Source organism: Myotis brandtii, unplaced genomic scaffold (assembly GCF_000412655.1).
Source record: "Myotis brandtii unplaced genomic scaffold, ASM41265v1 scaffold247, whole genome shotgun sequence".
Lineage (NCBI taxonomy): Eukaryota > Metazoa > Chordata > Mammalia > Chiroptera > Vespertilionidae > Myotis > Myotis brandtii.
Genome location: NW_005359352.1, coordinates 1,379,814 through 1,402,286, shown reverse-complemented (window position 1 = coordinate 1,402,286; position 22,473 = coordinate 1,379,814). Strand labels below are relative to the sequence as shown.

Below are 22,473 nucleotides of genomic sequence, written 5' to 3'. Positions count from 1 at the left end.
ACTCACACACACACACACACACATAGCACACACACATAGCACAGTCACACATAGCACACTCACACACACACACACACACATAGCACACACACATAGCACAGTCACACATAGCACACTCACACACACACACACACACATAGCACACACACATAGCACAGTCACACATAGCACACTCACACACACACACACACACATAGCACACACACATAGCACAGTCACACATAGCACACTCACACACACACACACACACATAGCACACACACATAGCACAGTCACACATAGCACACTCACACACACACACACACACATAGCACACACACATAGCACAGTCACACATAGCACACTCACACACACACACACACACATAGCACACACACATAGCACAGTCACACATAGCACACTCACACACACACACACACACATAGCACACACACATAGCACACTCTCACACACACACACACACATATAGCACACACACACACATACACAGCCACACACACACTCACACACACACATTCACAGCACACACACACTCACATATACACACAGCACCAGCAGGGAGCAGGCCCTACCCTGCGAGTCTTCCGTCTTGAACACTCGGAAGAGCCTGGTGGCCAAGAAGCCAAACTCGCGCTCGCAGGCGTCCGAGAGGGTGGCGATCATCTCGGCCATGGACGTCTCCCCGCCGACACTGGACAGGCGGTTGTAATCCGTGAACAGGAACCTGCCGGGAGGAAACGGCCTCAGCTCTCCCAGAAGCCCCTGCGCATCGCCTGTGTCAGGCCCCTCCCTGTCTATGTCTTTTTCAGAAAGATGCATCATCTAGTGCAGCGGTTCTCAACCTGTGGGTCGCGACCCCTTTGGCAGTCGAACGACCCTTTCACAGGGGTCGCCTAAGACCATCCTGCATATCAGATATTTACATGACGATTCATAACAGTAGCAACATGACAGTTATGAAGTAGCAACGAAAATAATTTTATGGTTGGGTCACAACATGAGGAACTGTATTTAAAGGGCCAGAAGGTTGAGAACCACTGCTCTAGACTGTTTCATTTATAGCTTAAACCTCGACCAGAGACTTAAAAATAAGTCATAAAATATTCTATTCGAGTTGCTCTTTGAAGTAACGGAATTGCTTACATTTGAATTCCCTGCACGATTCCCCTCCCTCCCTCCCGGAATGAGCTCTCCTCCACCAGCAGACAAGCCCGGCTTTCACGCCGTCTGGGGCCCCACTGCCCCGCACTGCACTCTGCTCTCCACTGAGGCTGTGTGAAGTGATCTCTCTTTTTAAAGTGATACCATCTTGTTAGTTTAAAATGTGTCCTTTCCTGTAAAAATATTTCCCCCAATTACTTTATTCTACTCTGTAAGTTTTCTTTTCAACTTTTTATGTTTAAATCCTTTTCTTAACACTGACTCTCTTACCTGCAGGCTTATGTCTTCCTTCTTCTCATGTTACAGCTGCGACAGTTTGTGTGGTTTGGCCTGTTTTCATCTACAATTGCCCATGTTTTACCTTAGTCACTGTGACTTCTTCCTTTCAGTCCATGTGGAATTCTCGTGCTCATTTCCACTGACTTCCTCCTGCTTCAGCTGTTTCCACTGCTTCCCCCGCAGCCCCGCCCCGTGCCTGTGCCCCTCGCACCTGTGCCCTCACACCTGTTCTCACCCTCCTGCATGTCTCCCCAGATGTTTCCCACATGACATTACTGATAACGTCAGGCAGGCAGGTAGCACGTGCCCACAGGTGTGGACGAGCAGCGGAGCACAGCGAGCTGCCCAGTCACAGCCGGCACAGGAGGTGCCAGGACCCAGCCCAGGGCCACGCTCTGTCCACAAGTGTCGCACGGACAGCAGGTGTCACAGGGGAGGGGGCAGGCACATAGATAAAACCTGCAAATCCAAGTTAAACGGATTCTTCATGGGCAGGTTCTCTGACCTCTGATGTGCAGGAGGAGATGGGACACGGAGTGCTTCTCAGTGTCCTTGACCAGGCCGGCTGTTGGTTTTACTTCTGTAAAAGCTTCTGAAGCGGGCACTGAGAATGCGCATACAAACTGGATTGTGCCTCCTCGTGTTAAGTCACTGTCGCAGGGACCGACTCACCTCACGGGCAAAGCCTTCGTGGTCTGCTCGGGCAGCTCGGGCGGGTTCACAAACATCAGCTTGAGGAGCAGCTCCAAGTACCCGATGTGCCTGGCCAGCCTGGTGCTCAGCACCCAGGCCCAGTTCCAGCTCTCTCCTTCCCTCCGGCCACCGAAGTAAATGACGGCTGAAACACAGAGTTAAAATAATGACCACACCCCCAGGGCCAGGCAGCCCCTCCTCCCAGCAGCCAGACAGCAAGTACGACGGCAGGCCCACGCAGCTCTTCCTGGTCCTGCCACTTTCTCCACCCTCCCCCACCCCCGGCTCCTCCATGCATGAGCCTCCGCCACACACAGGAGGCATGAGCAGGGAACGTTAACAGCTGAAACACAACATAAGTAAGACGATGCCTTCCACAGAAGCATGATCAGATCCCAGAGCAAATAACGTGGGGTTTGTCACTGTTTCCTTTCTTACAACTACAGACACCCCAAGGACATGGGTTTTATATTTTTTCTTTGCTTTTATATAAAAATTACAACCATGATCAAAACGCTCAAGAACATGCCAGCGATACTACGAAGACTTATTTTCAAAACAAGATTTAAATACAAAGCGCTAACAAACATACACGTGGCTGAGTGCAGTGAACTAGGGTTCTGCTTCACTACTGACAAGCAGACTCTCGTCTTCAAAGCTGCTCCTGCCAGGCTGTGGGCACGCTCCTCTAGGCCAGCGGTTCTCAACCTGTGGGTCACGGCCCCTTTGGCGGTCGAATGACCCTTTCACAGGGGTCGCCTAAGACCATCCTGCATATCAGATATTTACATGACGATGCATAACAGTAGCAACATTACAGTTATGAAGTAGCAACGAAAATAATTTTATGGTTGGGTCACAACATGAGGAACTGTATTTAAAGGGCCAGAAGGTTGAGAACCACTGGGGTAGGCCAATTTACAAAGCAGCAAAAAGACCCATTTTTTAAGTGATTTATGAAATTCACTTAAAGGTCTTGAGAAAGAGGTGTAGACCATGTTTTAGGTACAAGAGTCTTGACATTCTCCACGTCTTTGCAAACAGCAGCAGCGAAGACTTACTGAAGAATATGTACAGGAGCGCCAGGCAGCTCAGAGACACGGCTACTCCGAGGGTCAGGTCAACCGTGAAGGCGACCAGCAGGCCCAGGCCCCCACAGAGCAGCAGCGTCAGGAACACGACCAGCCAGGAGAACTGGAAGAGAGGCTCGGTCTGCTGCCCCGCGAAGGTCTTCATTTCATCTGGGAGAGTGAGCAGAAAGCTTTATTCCTGCTTTAAGAACCAACTCCAAACTTCACATCTATATGTACAAAAACCTAAGCGACCAGTGAGGCAGAACTGGTCGCTATGACGCGCACTGACCACCAGGGGGCAGATGCTCAATGCAAGAGCTGCTCCCAGCCCACAGGCCCCAACTGCCGATGGAGCCTGCAGGCCAACCCTCTGGTCCCTCCCTCTGCCAGGCCCCCAGGCTGGGATGGGGAACCAGGATGGGTGGCAGCAGATGCAGCCCCTTTCCCAGGGGGGCCGATGGCCTGCTCCCTCCTCAGGGCTGGCAGCCAACTTCCCAGTCCCTCCCCCTGATCAGCCCATCACCCGCCCACCGAGGTGGTGGTCGGCCCCTACCCCCGGCCAGCAGGCCTCAATCGCCCAATCAGGGCTGGGCCCCAGACTGGGACGGGGAACCGGCAGTGGGTGGCGGTGGACACGGGCGGAGGAGGGGGGAAGGCGGGGAACCTGATCGGCCCTGATCGCCGGCCAGGCCTAGGGACCCCACCCATGCACGAATTTCGTGCACCAGGCCTCTAGTTGAATATAAACATTATGGGGCACTTACTAAGGCCCTAGATAAAATGTTGCTACTTAGCCACTTAACCAAGGTTCTCTTTGGATCAACATAAAAGTCCCATTCCCAGGTTCCAGCCAGCACCCCCTGCTTCCTGTGGAGATGCACCAATCCCTGTCAGGCACTTCCTCCGTCAAGGTGGTGTTGATGGTTGTTTTCTGTGGTTTGTATTATACAAGCAACAAGGTGTTGCCGTAGGTGAACGGAAAACCACTCATACTTCGCTACGTGTCTTCACTAGTGACGCCTCCATTCACTCCTCTCTGAAACTGCTCCTCACCCCTCCTTCCAATCACATCTGAGAAGCGCAGTTCTCAAAGGTGTGTTGAGCCCAAATGAGCTTAAATTAACTCATTCTTTCTACCAAACTCCACATTTCCCCACGTAAAACTCGGTTTTTCTTTTCTTCGCAAAAACTAAAACCACCAGCAAAACCCTGGCTGTGTACGGACCCTCCAGCTTCTTGAGGAGGAAGGACTTGCCGCTGCCCCACTGCGCGTACAGCCCCACGCAGATGGGCGGCTGCATGGTCGGCTCGCTGAGGATGTCCGCCAGGGCGCTGCTGTACAGGTCGTAGCCCAGCATGTCGCCGTCCGTTTCCGTGGGCGACAAGTGTCCTGTAATTATAAACGCACCAGGGCCGTATGTGAGAGAGAGACACTAGAAGGAAACATCCATTCGTATCTATTGTTTATTGAATTAGGAAAAACTTAAATGTGTAAAACAGGTTCTGATCTTAAGTTAATACCACATTTTATAGACCTCAAGACCCCTACTGAGTGTAGGACGCACCATGACCACGTACAACCAAGAGAGAAAAATGCTGCCAATTGCGGCGTGATGCTTTCTACCCGCCAATGGAGGCGCCTTCTGATCTGCGATGCTGAATGCGGAGCAGGGTGCATTCGGGAACAATGTGATGTGTGACAGCTACACACAGAAGGCGACACAGCACTAGCGAAGACCACACCGACTCAGAGAAAAGAGACACTTGATGGTTCCAGACAGAAAGGCTCAATGACTCACAGACATCAATTCTCCCCAAATCAATCTATCACTTTAAGGCAATTCCAATCAAAATCCATGAGATTTTAAAAACTGAAAAGCAAAGACATGTGAAAGTAGCTAAGAAACAATTTAAAGACACCAAAAGCAGGTGTCCATAAAGCTACAACTAAAACATCACAGAACTCACCCAGGAACTAACATAAACACTTCAAATCAGCGGGAAAGAATGATTTGGTGAGTGGTGGTAAGAAGTTAGACATCCATTTAAAAAAATAGAATTATAGCTCCATATACTTCATACCTTGTTTAACAAAAATAAATTTCTGAAACATAAATAAATGTAAAAAGTAAAACCATAAAAATACTAGAGGAGTCTGGTGGGCATGGCTCAGTGGTTGAGCATCAACCTATGAACCAGGAGGTCATGGTTTGATTCCTGGTCAGAGCACATGCCCGGGTTGCGGGCTCGATCCCTGGCCCTGGTCGGGGCATGTGCAGGAGGCAACCAATGGGTGTGTCTCTCTCACATCAATGTTTCTCTCTCTCCGTCTCCCTCCCTCCCTTCCACTCTCTCTAAAAATCAATAAAATAGCCTCGAGTGAGGATTAACAACAACAACAACAAAGAAAATATAAACACAAATGCTCGAGTATTAAAATGAGGCGAAACTGGTCTGTGTTTAGGTAAAGTGTCACTGAGAAGGTGGCGGCTGGCCTCAGCCTTGGAGAGAGAATTTTAACAAATAGAGGCAGCCGTGGGGACGGCGCGGGCAGACCTGGGTGGGCACAACACCAGCCGAGGCAGGGAAGTGTGGGTGCTCGCGCCACCCTCGGAAAACTGTGCGTTTTGATTAGCAGCACAAGGTACGCCTGGGGGACAGTGGCGGGGAGATTTTTAGAAAAGGAGGCGAGATGTTCAGGCCTCACAGGCTGACTGATCGGCCTGAATGCGCGTCATCAGAAAGCTGCCCTGCGGTGCAGAAGAGCTGCGCCAGGGAGGAGCATTGTCCACAGCAAAGTAACGACTATCGTCTCCATGAAGTGGCGGCCGCTAACTGCTGCGGCCTCTTCGTTCCCCGGGAGGAGCAGGCGCAGTACTCACTGGCTCCGAATATCTGAGTCAAGATGCTCTTCTGGTGGCTGCAGTCGATGTTGTAGGGCGTCTCGCCCGCCTTGTTGGGCCGGTACAGCAGCCGGCCGTCCTTGGGGTTCCTCAGGAGCAGCTCCGCCAGCTTCCGGCTCCTCCCGCGGATGGCGATGTGCAGAGGGGTGTCTCCTTTCTGCGGAAGGCGCAGGGGAGGGGGCGGCGTGTCGTCACAGGGGTGCACACGGGAATACCCTCCCGCTGCTGTAAACGACTGCCAATCTGAGCTCTTCCTGTGTCAGACACCAGACCCAAGCCACGGGTACTTCTCTCTCCGCCCCCGGCAATGTCTTCCCTCGGTCCTTTCCTCGCCTCCCTCCGGACTGGCTTCTCCCGCAGCCTCTGAAAGAGGCCCTTGTCCTCCGCCCCCGAGTCACTAGGGAAAGCAGCAGCTCCTCCTGCCGCCCCCGCCCCCCGCCAGGGACCACTCCCGCCCAGGTGAGTAACCACCCTCCCACCAGCATTTATGTCCACTGTCAGGGTCTTCCTCAGCCAGTGCACACCTGCTTCACACCTGCTCCCGCCTCCTCCCCACAACCGCCCGGCTGCTGCCGCGTCCACCATGAAGAGTAGGGAGCAGGCGAGGTGCAGGGGCCCCTCCCCCAGGGGACACCATGCCGTCTTCTCCGAGCCGTCCTCCTCCGGCTCCTTTGGAGTCTGCCCTGCTGGGCATCTGCAACAGCTCCCCCTACCGGGAAGCTGGCACAGCATGGGGCTCCCACCCAGGTGTCCCAGCAGGTGACCTCCCTGCACACACCCAACCAGCCCCCGAAGCCCAGGGCGCAGGCCAGCTGCCGGCCCCTCCCCACCGCCTGCCCCGGCTCACCCTGTCCACGGCAGACACTTTCGCCCCTTTGTCCAGCAGCAGCTCCACCACCTCGATGTTCCGCATCTTGGTCGCCTTTATCAGCGGCGTCTCGCCGTCCTGCGGGCACAGAAGGAAGTGTGTCACCTTGACAGCTTCCCTCCGACATGCTAAGGTCACATGAACACATCTGTGAGAATTCGGGCATCGGCCTCCGGACCAGTCTATGTTCAATGTTCTCCAGGACACACAGCCGTAAAAACATGCTTTTCCTTTCACAACCCATCTTCTGTATCAAAATAATTTGCTATCACTCAGCCGAGCATGAGATGTGGCCCACGACCCAGCAGGGTGTCTGGCCGCAGCTCCCTGCCCACACTGCGGCCGCCACCCCCAGCTCCCCCGAGACCTCGGGCAGCGCCTCCACACTGCCCCAACTTTCCCTTCCTCCCTGAAATCAATAAAAATGTGTTTTTTTAAAAAAGAAAGATGATCAGGGAACCTTCCTGCCCTGTGCACTGAGGTTGGCATCACTGTCTTAGAAAGATGCTTGTCCCCGTCCTTGGAGATGAAATGGGCTTGTCTCATGGGTGACTCCACACGACTGTGTTATTCATGAAGAATTATCACCATTTCACTCAAAAATTCCCAATACATCTTCCCCACGGAAAACTACCACACACGGGCCGGATGCGGCACTGAAGTCGCACCCAGGGGACAGTCCTCAGGGTTTGAGTCAAGCGGATGCAGGGCTGCTTTGGGCACCAACGCCCACTCGCGGGGTCTTCGTGAGGAAAGGGGTCTGCATCCCACACAACGCGGGCAGGAGCGAATTCTGGGGACGACCTGACCACGGCTGGTCAACAGCGGACACTGCATTTTCTGAACGCATTTAACTAACGTAAGAAATGACACACTACGTTTCCCTGTGAGTTCACAGCTCCTGAAAGGACACAGTGCCCCTCAATGTCACATGGAAATTACTAGTAACATCGGTGTCATCCAGTGTCCAGCACGCAGGACTGGCACTGGCTGGTGAGGGGACGGAGGGTCGGCCTACCTTTGTGCATATTTCCGTGTCGGGGTTGCACTGTAAGATGTCTCTCACCATGGTCGCGTTCCCTTTCTCAACAGCCCAGTACAGAGCAGTTTTATTGTCCTGTCAATAAAAACCAGCGATGGCTGCATGTGGGACGCATGCTCTAACATGCTCTTATACATACTAAGGGTCCTCAGGAACCTCCTGCCGACAGCAACGGGAGGGCTCACCCACAGCTGCGTGGCGGGAACACCAGGAACCCTCGCCGCACCCTAGACCGACCTGTGGGGTTTGTTATGAAGGGAGCCTGGGGAGCTTCTATTACTTGGCGTAGAAAGAACAAGCTCACGTGGTCGACAGGTCACGTGCATTTCTGTGCTGTGACCAGGCTTCGGGACCACGCGCTGGGCTCCAAGTCTTCAGGACCTGCGCTCCCCCCGTGGACAAGGGCCCTTGGCGTTCCTTCCCTCTGTCCAGTCTTTTCAAAGGGATGCATGAGGGTGCACTGCTCAAGCTTCGGGTGACTGCTTCCGCCACGTTCAGCTTTCTTAACCGCCCCCGCCCTGCCCACCACCACAGGTGGGCAATCTTGATCACATCCTTTAAAATCCGATCTAGTTCAAAACCCAAAAATAAGTCAACATAGACCTTGAAGTGGAGCTAGAGATTTACTAGTTTGATTCAAAAATGAATTTGGATACAAGTGAATAAAGCAAAAACTGAGCGGAAACCAGAGTGTCCAACAAAATGAGCTAAAGCTCTGAAATACTGGATAAACCCACAAATTTAGGGGTGTTTTACCTAAATTAATAACCTTTGGGCAAAGGCTGCCTTGGCAAAGCCCACAGGCACCACCAGTGCCCAGGAGAGGCAGGCGGACGGGGGAAGGAGGGGTGATGCAGCGGCGGGAAGGGGCGAAGCAGACAGACAGAGGGAAACATAAAGGAAGTAAAGACACTCCATCTGCATAACACACTTCAGCGGCGCCCAGTCTCAGTGCTCTCGGCTGCTCAGTGCAGGACTGAGTGCATCTACATCAGTACAGGGGTGCACTCAAACCCCGAGCTATTTTAACTCACTTCTCTCTAAAGCTAACCTGGCATCCACACAGGAATTCCCTAACAACGCCGTGGATGTGAGAGGCATTGTGAAGTATATCCGGGCTTCCAGCTGGCAGATGGCACTGTGATCAGCCAACCTGACAGCCCATCACACTCCGAGCCCACCACCCGCAGCCACACGTACCTGCCCTCGAATGTCGATGTCCGCGTACTTCTGGAGCAGCGCGCGGACGATTTCCACGTGGCCGCCTCTGACGGCGCCGATCAGCACGGTGTCCCCACTCTGCACAGACAGACCACAGGGGAGTGAGCGGCAGACGGGCACGCTCTGCAGCAGGTCAGTACGTATAATGCAACCACTTTTCCTGAAAATCCTGGGCACAGAGGCCTTTCCCTAAAGGGAGGACTTTGAGGAACTAACAACCCTGAGAGAAGGCCCTCGTGCAGGAAGAACCTAGGGAGGTGGTGGGACATTGAGGTCGTCTCCCATCAACGTCACTACAAGACCAACAGGCACCTACCCTGTCGGGGATGTTCACGTAGGTGCCGGCATCCAGCAGATCCTGCACGATCTCCGTGTGCCCCTCCTTGGACGCAATCATCAGCGCTGTGTTGCCATCCTTGTCTGTCAAGTTCACATTTGGATTCCTCTTCAAGATTTCTTTTACTGACTGTGTGTAGCCTCCTTTTACAGCCACGATAAGTGCAGTCATTGAATTCTAAGCACAGAAACCAGCCCAAGAAATTAATATATTCTAGAAAATATGATTTATGCCATAATAATACAATGATGTTTTCAAGAAGGTGGCCTATGACAGCTATTTCTGACAATAAACTGTCAACATAAATAACCAAAAACACATCACAAGTGCCAGGAGGCGTGTCTTCTATTTTTGAAAATCCATTCACCCCCGAGTCCACAGGACCCTGTGGCCTTCAGTTCTTTCAGGGATGACCCGACAGTGGGCTCGTTCACAGTAAACAACCTCCTCACACAGGGAATGAGTATAAAACAGTGGGGAGGGTGATTCAAATCAAACACATTCAGACTTCAAACGAACAACTGTTTATAACAAAATCTATGGGGGAAACTGAAAACAATTACTTGATAACTACAGAATACTTCACTAAAAGTATATTCTACTTTTTTACAGTGATCTAGAAACCCCATTTTCAAAAACTCTTATTTTAGAGGTTCTTAAAAAACTGCACATCCAGTTTATAACAATAAATCACCTAGCACAAATTTTATGTGCATTAGCCATAGATCCTTAAGAGCAAAACTTGATGCACGTGACACCTGCAATGTAACACACTGTCAGCATCACAGAAAGAGAACGCTTGTCTCCAAGTATCACTGAGACCCGCAGGCGGTTTCTCCAGGTGCCGACAGGAGAACATCCTCTGAAAACGACAAGCACGTGTCACCGGCGGTGAGGACAGGGGCGGTACGTACAGCGCCTTCTTGGTCCACGTCGGCGCCCATGGCCAGGAGGTGCCTCACACAGTCCAGGTGACCCTTTCGCGCCGCCCACACCAGAGGGGTGGTTCCGTACTGTGAAAGCAGCACACATTTACAATCCTATCAGCGGGCGGCCGCAACGTGGATAAACATCATGCTGAGTATTCTTAGATTACTGCCTACACCTTCATAATTCTAATTGTAGCTAAATCACATTTCCCCTTTTATTTCTCCAGGTTAGGTGATTAGCTGCTGCATGAAATACCTTTTAACCAACTTCATCTTTTATCATCAGTGACTGAATTTCCCATCATGAAGTCACACACTGATTTTCCACAAGCCCCTCTGCTTCCATGTCTTGTGAAGCACAAGTTCAAGTGCAGCAGTGTGACTACAGGGGAAAATGGCAACAATCAAGTACCAACCACGGTTCTAGCGACTTCACGTGTAGCCCATGGAATCCTATCACACAAGTGAGGACACGTGGCCATGTCGCATTTTCCCAGATAAGCAACGAGGCCCTGAGAAGCAGTGATGGGCTCAAAGTCACAAAGCTATTAATCAGGAGGTGGAGTTGGACCCTGAACCCACAGCCTGGCTCAGTCCGTGCTCTGACCCACACCCCCCTCAGCTCTGCCCAGGAAGGTGAGCTGCAGCCTCGGACGGCACTCAACAGCACCTCCTGCTGGAATTCGATGCAAAAGGCATCAGACACAACTCGTGCAGAACCAGCCGTGCTCTGTCTTGGGGGGCATGGCGGCCAGAGCCAGGGCCGCCACAGGGACCGTCAGCTCGAAGAGCCCGCAGGCACGTGAGCCTCTGCCGACGGTGTCCCGGGGATGCTGTGCATGGAAATGCCATCGTTCTGCACAGCCCCACCGCAACGCCAGGCACCTACGGCTACTGAGCGCCTGAGCTGGGGCCAGTGTGACTACTTCATCTTATTTTAGTTGATTTGATCAAGGCAGCTATGTGGCCGGTGGCCACTGTGCGGACGGCACCTCTCTGGGTCCCATCAGACACCCCAGGAACCACAGCTACAAGCTGCAGCCCGGCTCTCCCCGGGGGCAGGGCCTCTGACAGCAGCCCAGGTGCCAGCGCCTCGGTGGGAGGAGCCTGCAGAGGGAGCGCAGTGGTCCAGGCCACCCTGTGGAGCAACCTTAGGGGCGGGAGAAGGAATACTGGAGGCACTTCCCCAGCTCACTCTTACATCTCTATTCGCCCAGAATTAAATTCCTTCTAGCTCCTCCTTTATGGAGAACATTTTCTTCTGGCTAAGACGCCTTCCTAAGTCTACAAATGAACAATCTACGACATCTTCAGAGACGCTATAACTGAGCGCTCCTCCTCTGAGCACTCTCTCCTTCCAGAGCGGACTATCCCAGACCACATGCTCCAAACCACCCTCCCCGCCAGCCAGGCCCGCACCCTCCTCAGCAGGGAACTCTCATTGGGAGGGTCCCTGACATGTGGCAACATCCCTGCAGGGGGTACTCGGACCGCCTCAGCAAGTCTCCCCGCTTTTTCTCAAAGCCGGGCCCTCTCCCCAGGAAACCTAACCGCTCCGCGCGCACTATGGACCCCATTTCCCTTGTTTCATCTAGAAACGTACGCAGTGACCTCCTCCTGCGTCCGCGCAGCCTCAGGAGACGGTGTGAAAACTTGTAACTTACACTGAGTGACAGCACGTGGACGGGAGCCTGAGGGGCCTGCTGACCTACCTTGTCGGAGCAGTTGACCTTGGCGCCATTCTGCAGCAGCAGCTGCACTATGTCTGCGTGGCCTCTGCCAGCTGCCCAGATGATGGGGTAGACACTGTACTGCTGGCGCACAGGCAGGCAGGCAGGTGGTGGACAGAGAGGGGAGGGAGGGAGGGAGGCAGGGAGAGAGGAAAGAAAAACCTTTAGGCAGATGCTACAGCACACATTTGCTAAGAAGAGTAAGTAATAAACGGAATAATATGAAGTAATATTTTTAATATCAAATTACAGACCCTTCTCCACTTTAAAAACACACAGCACTCTAGCCTAACTGGCAGCTGAGATGCACTCCACCTCCCCTGGACGCATTTATTTTAGTTTCAGCTCATTTAATCGGGTTGTCAGGCCAACAGGCAGGACTGACAGCAGGCGTGTGAAACTTTTCTTACATAACCCTTCCACGAACTGGAATAAAAGTTCTTTGTTTCAACCTTATTGAGGTGTAGTGGACACAACTGTGAGATAGTTAAAGTGTACATTAAATGATATACCATCAATAAAAATTTATTAATCTGCAATCTGAGATCAAGTCTCGCACAAGGTAGTAGCGAATATATCGCCATCTGTAAGACACAGAAAAATGTCTCTTTTCTTTAAAAAAAAAATTTAGATGGAGATACAGGCCCACAGAACACAGGCCAGAGGACTCAGGGTTTCCGAACTCCTTCCGACATGTTAGACGGTTGTAATTGACAGGGAAGCTCTAGGAGTCGCCTTTTGTTGATACGAATTGAGAAGCTGAGCCTGAGAATGAGGTGCTCCTGCGCTGAGTCCCCCTCTTCATTCTTACCTTTAAGATCTGGGTCATCTCTGTCGCTCTGAAGCCTACAGTGCCCTCAGCTGCGGTCTTCCCCTGAGAACTGGCCACCCACCCTGCAGGTGGGCTTGAGCGCATGCTTACCAGACCAGTGACGTTGGGATTGGCTCCATGCGAGAGCAGCAACTCGACCACGTCAGTCCGGCCTTTATAACAGGCCCACATCAGAGCTGTCCATCCTCCCTAAAAAGGGGCGGGGATAAAATTTTTGGTTATCTCCACGCACAAAAAGGCCAGGAATTATAGAGCTGGACATTCAGTCAAGTCAAGTCTTACATACACCAATATTTAATCTGTAAAATGCCTGCCCAGAATTGTTTTAATATCATGCCCCACTTTAATTTATATAACGTCACCCTATGCCAGACTCTATGAGATAAAAATTTTATCTTGAGAAAACTATGTCCAAATTTGCAAAATGAAGACTGGAACCGACCGCCTTCAGCAAGAGCTGCGGGTGGGCAACCATTGGAGGTGCTCTAGAGAAAGAACCCTCACTAGACTTCCTGACATCAGACCTGGAGGACTCCACCCGCAGGGAACACCTCTCCTCACGCAAGTCCCAGGACCACGCCTTCCCTCACAGGCAGCGGCGACTCCCACCGCCAGTCCATCCCAACACTAAGGGAGACACAGTCCTGTTTCCCCGATTTGTGGTGTTTTACACAAAGACCCTTTACATGTGAAAAGGTGTGATAATTACTTGGGGGGAATGAGAAGTATGGAGAACCTACAGGGCTTAGGAAATCATTTGTTACAAATCTTACTAAACCCTGCACATTCGCGATGTGTGCTTACACTTCCTGACTCCCTTGCAGACATGGGTTCAGAACAGCCTGACTGCTTCACCGCTGAGGGAGCGGGGCCCGGGCCCGCCTTCAGTCTCATTCCCGAGCCACGTGCACTGAGAACAGTGACCCTCGGCCCACAGGATTGTTCCCGGAACAAGGAACAACACAGCAGAAGTGCAGATGGTGGGAGGCTGCAGATTCTTAAAAACTCAGACCACCTACACCCTGAAGCATCATCAGCAAAGTAATGCCTGTTTCACAGATCAGGGCAGATCACCTCCTTTCTTTCTTCCGTTGTTAAAATGAACTTTCCAAAAGACTAAAAATTTTGCAGAATAAATAAGCCAAAAACCTTTCTTAACCTTTATGCTTTAAGCAGATGCCAAGAGCAAACAAGAGCCAAGATAATTAAGAATCATATCTTGTTAAGCTTATCATGTATAGATGGCATGTCTGAACACAATTACATGTTAAAAATATGTTTATAAATGTTAATCTGAAAATTATGACTAAACAACTGAAACGATGTCCCTCTTAAAATTCCTCTTAAAGGAAACATTCTCTCATAAGTTCTAAAACACTGACATACTAAACGGTGGTGAGTATTTTAACAATATTTCAGAATTTTAAACTCTAAAATAAACTAGAGATGATGACTAAGGATATTCTAAAAGAGGCAGATATTATACGGCCTGGGTTTAAACATCCTGAGGGTCATTTAATGACATCCTCAAAACAGCGTTGTGTCACCGCGCCCAAGCTCCCCGGGGTCTGTCACCGATAACAGTCCCCGCCGAGGGCGAGGGGAGCAGCGCCCGCCCGTACCATGTCGCGGTGCTCCAGGTTCCCCCCGCACTTCAGCAGCTCCTCCACCACGTGCAGGTGCCCTTCTTTGGAGGCCGATATAAGCGCTGTCCAGTTGTCCTTGAACACAAGACACTATGTTACCGTTTCAAAACCAAAAATAACATTCAAAATGAGGAAAAAGCAGCCTGAAGACATGTGACTGTGTGACCAAAGGATCATGCCCGACTGCCATTTACCGCTCGGCTCTAACGTAACCCTGACCCTCAGCCGGGGGGAAGGATCTGTCTGCCTGTATTATTACCATGCGCAGAAGTGGTTCCACAACTGCTTGGTCAGTCTTTTCCCCAGACTTCTAATCACACCCCAGGCTTTCTAAAAAGGAGAGAAGATGACTAGCAAAACCTCAGAGCTAATCCTGTGCTAGCAGCCATCGCGCTAAATGAAATTAAAGACCGTAATGAGACTTAAGAACACACTCGCAGGCGGGCAAACTAAAGTGATCCCAGGATGAGTTTAGAAACGATGTGATAAAGAAATCACTTATTCTCCTTTATTTTCTTAAGTAAATTCTACAAGTATCCTATCCTAACTTTTATTCATGAGTGTAATTTAATTCAAATGACCACTCAATAAAAATCATCAATTGAAAATAATCAATTAAAAAAAACAACACACAGGTGTAACCCTAGCCAGTTTGCGTCAGTGGATAGAGCGTCAGCCTGCGGACTGAAAGGTCCTGGGTTTGATTCCGGTCAAGGGCACATGCTCAGGTTGTAGGCTCCATCCCCACTGTGGGGCGTGCAGGAGGCAGCCAATCCATGATTCTCTCTCATCACTGATGTTTCTCTCTCTCTCTCCCTCTCCCTTCTTCTCTGAAATCAATAAAAATATAAAATAAAATGAAAAAAACAGATGCAGGTGTGTAAGTAACCCTAAAAAATAATTCCTGGGAAACAGCAAGAGAATTGAGAGCCTCCCGGAACAGTGATCGACCGCGCAGAAGTGGAGTCAGAAGGCACTGCATCTTCCTGGCTGTGGCCATGTAATGACACTGACAACAACAGACAGCATTAGGCGGCGTAACTGGTAACATGACTCATCCATGGGTATGTTCTAGGCAGGCATTTGATTTCATGTGTGCGCTCCCTAGTCACAGTGCCATCTACATATAACAACATGAAGAGCTGAGAACTTTCATTCAAAGTAAAAACTTCTCTCCCTTTTTAAAAAGTAACTTAGCATATTACTAGGCAAAGTTGATATGTAACTGATAGTATAATTGGTCACCCATTAGTTTAGAATCATTTCATCAAACAAACGGCCAAGTTAAGGAAAAGAAAGAGAAGCCCATGAGCGCCTTCTTTCAGGAGGTACCAAGTCTTCCAGGTTGCAGTTGGCTCCATTCTTGATCAGCTCCTTCACGATCTCCAGGTTGCCCTGCTCGGCGGCTATCATCAGCGGGGTCTGGCCGCACTGGGGACAGAAAGGACACGATCAGGTCAAGTGCTGTGCTTGACCGAGACGCCGTTAGCACCACGCTCTCTTTTCCACAGCGAGACGGCAAGCACTGCTTACAGGGTTTCTTTAATTTAGAGACACCTTTGAAATCTTAAGTTTTCAATTTACTAACAATGTAAAAGTCAAAGAGAGAACAAAACCTTTTTTTACCACAGCATGACTAACCTGTTATCAGCACTGCAATTTCATTCAAAATCTATCAATACCATTAGCACCAGGCTCTGAAAGTAATCACCACAATGTAACAACAACCTTAGGGTACCAATGGGAAACAAATTCTCTCTACAATAGTTACATTATGATACATGTACTATCAGGACTAAAGGGAGAAAGGTTTGCACATATACACATACATGTATATGTGAAAACTAAACTAACTTATGATCTTACCCACTGGCAAAAAAATTATACTACATGAAAAATACAGTTTCAAGAAACAAAATTATTTTTATTATTATGTTTTATAAAACAAGTACATACTTTGCTTAAAAAAATTCATACAAAAAATCTATTAGCCCATAAAATGTTGCAGCTGTTCATGATGAAATAAGATCAACATTTTATTTATATCCCCCAGTCTATTGTTGACTAGAAATATCTACTATAATGAAATGGTAAATGTATACTTCCCTGTCTTATTAAACAGAACAAATGACTATTTAACTCTCTCTTAAAGATACAGGGTCTTTAAAATCCCAAGGTGTGTGGCATGGACACCTCAGAAAGGTAATTGGGGCTCCATTAAAGGAAATATTTCAAAGTCTTAATTTTGTTTGGCTAATCTATGTATAGAAGCTCTCTGGAGCATCCTAGAAGCACGTTAGATTTTAGTAATCAAACTTCCTGAATATTGATTATTCCATCTGCAAAAAAGGCAATCATAAATCTAAATTCAATACATAATAATTTATGTAAGTTCAAATGCATTCCAAAAATATGGAATTGGAAGTACATTAACTGTAAGAAATTGTCCTTATTTTAAGTCAGTATCACCAAGGGAGTGATACTTTCTTACTCACTCACCTCGACCCGTGCACACTGCCTGCACACGGGGCACCACGCACGCTGCCTGCACACGGGGCACCACGCACACTGCCTGCACACGGAGCACCACACACGCTGCCTGCACACGGAGCACCACACACGCTGCCTGCACACGGGGCACCGCACACGCTGCCTGCACACGGAGCATCACACACGCTGCCTGCACACGGGGCACCGCACACGCTGCCTGCACACGGAGCATCACACACGCTGCCTGCACACGGGGCACCGCACACGCTGCCTGCACACGGAGCATCACACACGCTGCCTGCACACGGGGCACCGCACACGCTGCCTGCACACGGAGCATCACACACGCTGCCTGCACACGGGGCACCGCACACGCTGCCTGCACACGGAGCATCACACACGCTGCCTGCACACGGGGCACCGCACACGCTGCCTGCACACGGAGCATCACACACGCTGCCTGCACACGGGGCACCGCACACGCTGCCTGCACACGGAGCATCACACACGCTGCCTGCACACGGGGCACCGCACACGCTGCCTGCACACGGAGCATCACACACGCTGCCTGCACACGGGGCACCGCACACGCTGCCTGCACACGGAGCATCACACACGCTGCCTGCACACGGGGCATCACACACGCTGCCTGCACACGGGGCACCACGCATCCCTGTGAGGAGGAGCAGCGCCGCCCGGTCTCACCTCGTTTCTCTCGTCCACGTCTTTGCATTTCTCCAGAAGCGCCTTCAGGGCCGGGATGTTTTCCTCCTCCACATAATTGATCACACTCTGTGATATCAGAACCGACATGTTTGCAGAGGCTGCGGTTACCTTTATCCCAATACCTGTGGAAAGCAGAGATAAAATACACAGGGTTGCCCTAGCTGGTTTGGCTCAGTGGATAGAGCGTCGACCTGCAGACTAAAGAGTCCCAGGTTTGATTCCAGTCAAGGGCACATGCCCGGGTTGTGGGCTCGATCCCCAGTGGGGGCCATGCAGGAGGCAGCCGATCCATGATTATCTCTCATCATTGATGTTTCTCTCTCTCTCTCTCCCTCTTCCTTCCTGACATTAATAAAAATAAAATAAATAAAATATACAGGGTTTGTGATTAGAAAAACAGCGCCCCTTAGCTTGTACAGATCACCTCCACTGGGCAGGACTAAAGGCAAAGCGCCCCAGCTCAGCGGGCGAAACGCCCGCTCCTGTCTTTCCCAGGCTCACACTCCCCTCAACCTAACTCATCCAACTCCCACCCCATCTTCCCCATGAAAGAGAGTGCTCCCTTGCTCCCCCGCTGTCTTCCCGCCTCAGTAAAGGCAGCTCCAGCTCCTCCTTCTAAGGCCAAAGCCTCCCTACGACTCACCTCACCCTCTCACTCTGCAGCCCATCTCTGAGCAACGCTCTGGGCTCTGCCTAGCAATCAGATTCACCTGATTACCCCTCACCACCCCACACCCCGCCTGTCCCGCTGCCAGCACCTCGACCCACATCCCCTGCTCTTCCTACTTCCGTTCTGCCTGAAGCCTATCCCACAGGCAACCAGGGGATGGAGAGCGAAGCTGCCCAGAGCTCCTGAAGGAAGCCATCGCCTGCACCAGGACCGCCGAGGCCTTGTGAAGCAGAGGCCTGGCCCTTCGCTCAGAGACTCTGCACAGGTCTGGGCGAGGCCCCTGGGTCTGTGTCCAGCTCCCTGCGATGCTGCTGCGGAGCCGCTGCCTGCAGAACCACCTTGAGCAGCACCGAGTCAGATGACACCTTCCTTGCTCCCCGCCCTCCAGCGGCTCCTCTGAGCAACAAGGTGGACTGGCATGTGTACTCCGGCCCAAGTGGCATGGAGGTCCACCTCTGACCTCATCCCCTACCACCCCTCGCCCATCTCACTTGAGCGGACGGCACTGCGCCCCTCAGGCCTCTGCACTAACCAGGCCCCCAAGGCCGCCCCTCAGCCTCCAGTCACCTCACCAGGACCGGCTGCCCATGTCACTTACCCACAGCGGCCCCGGCCCACTCCGTGTTCTCCGTGGCACTTATCACCATCACAGATACAGCACGTGCGTGCTTACTGCCCACCCACCACAACCAGAATGTCAGTCCCAAAGTGTAGGAACTTGGTTTTATTCAACTGGACATTCAAATGCAAATAAATAAACAAACCTCAGCTCACTCATACCATGCACTAAATACACACACTAACACAAAGCTGACCTAAAGGTCATATCAAAAGCACAAACTTCCAGAAGAAAACAGACTATTTTGGGTAAGCAAAGATGTTTTTCGATATAACATTAAAAGCATTGTTTTTTTAAAAAGAAAACTGATAAAGTGGAGTTCACCAAAATTAAAACCTTTGCTTTGCCAGGAGGATAAAATTGTTTGGGCCTGGCGACGACGTTTGTTCTCCCCGCCCACTCCTGGACGGTGTCTGCGCCTGGCTCCCAGCCTGGCCCTGCACCGCCCTTCACAGCACACGGCTTCTTTCCTGAGGTTCACACGTGGACAGGAATCATGCCGACAGGACAGACGACAGACCCGGAGCCTCACTCACACCTGATTTAGATGATGGAAACTAGAACTTTTAAGCTGAAGTTCGAAAGGATTTTGGGGGCTGAGCTGATCCTGCAATGCGCTGAGACTTTGGGGGGCCCTGGGATGGGGTGAATGTGGTGTGCATGTGGGACGGAAGCCTATCTTTGGGGCCAGAGGACAGAAACTGCTGACTGCATGATTCCATCTAATGACATTCTTGAGAGGGAACATGAGACAGACAAAAACAGATCAGAAGCCGTCAGGCTTAAAGGTGGGGAAGGCAATGACTACAAGTGGGTCTAAGAGAATTTGGGGAGTAGATTGTCGTATATCCTCACTGTGGTGGTAATTACACAATTATATGGCTTTGCCAAAATTCAAAGTTTAACACTAAAAAGTGAATTATATTACATTATATGTAAAGTATACCTGAATGATACCTTACTTTTAAATAACCATCAAAAAAGGTTATGTTATTTGATCCTGTAACTTTATTCTAAGAATCAATTCTAGAAACACAAGAAACATGGAGAAAGATTTTAAATACAACACAATTTTAGTCATGAGTACAAAAAAACTTAGAGATGGGGATTCCACAAATTATGCTACATCCACACAGTGGAAAAATATACAGTCATCAAATGGTTCCAAAATATGTACTGACAGAAAAATGCTTGTGATGTATATTAACTGGGAGAAAAAATAACCTAGAAAACTATCTACACAGCATCTCAACTTTATAAATTTGCATTTTCAAAAATTACATTTTTTAAATACAGAAATGACATCAATGTAATTTTTATTTTCTTTAGAACCTTTAATTCCTAAATTTCTATATTGTGGTCCTTTTATAATTGGAAACCAGTAAGAGATTTTGTTAACAGTCATCACCAACACCCAACACCTTCATTTATTCCCACTTCTTACAGGATCGAGTCTAACCTCAGGCAGGCATCCAGGGTCTGGCTCTACCTACCCCTCCCTTTTACCACCTCCACCACCACCATCCCCCCCCACCCCCCGCTGCCCCCCTCCTCTGCCGTGGCCAGGTGTGCTCCCCTCCCTTGAACACCACGCTCGCACACACAGCACCTCCGCTCTCCAGGACCCAGCAGTTGCCATTTCTCTCCAATTTACCTCCCGTGCCCACATCAGCCGACCAGACTCTCGGTGCCTTGGTGCTGGGTCTTCCATCTACACTGAGTTAAGGCTCCTAACAGTGCAGGACGCAAACTTCAACCGGCTTAAGCGAAACGAAGCGCGCAGGGCAGTGGTTTATTTCCTAACCACGCTGTGGCAAAGGCGGGGGCCCTGGACCTCAAATGCCAGCAGAATTCTCATTCTCTACTGGCTTAACCTACTTTCATTACAGACCAATGGCTGCCAACAGCTATCTAGCCCCAAGCCAATAGCCTCTAAAACCAGAGAAAGTGTGGATTTGCTCCCAAACCCGAAAGCCCCAGAAAAGGGCTCTGACTACTCAGATGGAGTCAGGTGCCAGCCCGGGACTAACCCACTGCAGTCACAGTCATAGTCACAGGCTGGGAGGGCATCGCAGGTCACAGTGTGGGCACTGCTTCCGGGAAAGAGGACCTGCTGTGGCCTAGGCACCTGTCCCAAGTGTCTCCCAGCTGTGCCTCCTCCCTCCGTCCTTCCCCTCCAATGCAGCTGCCACGCTGAGGCCGGAGGAATCTTCAAACCTTCGCTAGCCCCAGGGTTCACGCTGGGAGCACAGAAGATGGCTGCATTGCTCACAAGGAATTCAAGGGACGGAACCTGTACAGACTCCACGATTCCTCAGAAAGGCCTCGCTCCGTGCAGAGCAGCGAGGGCTCTTGAGCTCAGGTCTTGATGAATGTGGGGGGCACGCAGCTCCCTCACCGTCTGGCCCGTCTCACCTCCCTCCACCTCATCTTCTCCCGCCCCAAGCCCATCCCTCCCCCCTCCACCCAAACCTGCTCCCTCCTCACAGCCACACGTCCACACATCCAGCTCCAGCCACAACACCTCCCCGCCCTTTCTTCTGTCCAGGCCTTTGCTTACTGCCCCTCCTCCTAGGTGCCCGCCTCCAATACAGGCTGGACTGGACAGCAGGACCCCTGAGGCCGCTCCACCCGCACCTGCTCCCGGAGCCTGCGGTGACGCGCTCACTCTACACCACGGGGCCAGCGCCCTGCTCGGGACGCCTCCACGCCGTGCACACCTAAGCTCACCCACACCCTCCCTCCATCCCCCTCATCCACGTCCACATCTCCCCTCGACAACACCGCCCCGAGGCAGGAGCCACCTCACATCTGGCACGATGCCCACCACCAGGGGCCAAGGAGGAGAAAAGCGGCCCCAACGGAAGGTCAGACCGCGACGTCGGGACAAACACAAGCCACTTGGAAACGCCATCTGAACACAAACAGGAGCCCTGGCCAACCTGCACCTCAACCTTCTTCAAAAGCCTCCTCGCCCCGCACAGAGCACAGACCCCACACACCGGGCCGCGGCCTGGTCCGGCCCCGGACCTCACCCCTTCCCGATGGGCCACCTGGGGCTGGATTCTGGGACAGAGCACAGACCCCCACCCCGGGCCCGCGGCCTGGGTCCCACCCCGGACCTCACCCCTTCCCGCTGGGCCACCTGGGGCTGGATTCTCGCCGCTGTCCAGGGCTCAGCGTCTTTAAATAACTGCACAGTCAGGTGAAAGGGGGTTGAAACTGTGCCCAACACACAGGGCCCAGGGGCCGCT

General features: G+C 51.2%; 1 protein-coding gene across 1 annotated transcript in view; it reads right to left on the bottom strand.

Annotated features, from left to right (window-relative positions):
• KIDINS220 (kinase D-interacting substrate, 220kDa) overlaps positions 1-22,369 on the bottom strand; it is a gene marked incomplete at its 3' end in the record, with an annotated part of 53,124 nt that extends 30,755 nt beyond the window's left edge. Inside the window, 16 exon segments of the mRNA XM_014540537.1 lie at positions 573-724; positions 2,113-2,278; positions 3,195-3,374; positions 4,432-4,596; positions 6,089-6,266; positions 6,957-7,055; positions 7,996-8,094; positions 9,220-9,318; positions 9,557-9,754; positions 10,492-10,590; positions 12,219-12,317; positions 13,159-13,257; positions 14,691-14,789; positions 16,047-16,145; positions 17,910-18,052; positions 22,347-22,369. Of these exon segments, the coding sequence (XP_014396023.1) occupies positions 573-724; positions 2,113-2,278; positions 3,195-3,374; positions 4,432-4,596; positions 6,089-6,266; positions 6,957-7,055; positions 7,996-8,094; positions 9,220-9,318; positions 9,557-9,754; positions 10,492-10,590; positions 12,219-12,317; positions 13,159-13,257; positions 14,691-14,789; positions 16,047-16,145; positions 17,910-18,017 (1,939 nt within the window).
• Between the last annotated feature and the right edge of the window lie 104 nt (positions 22,370-22,473).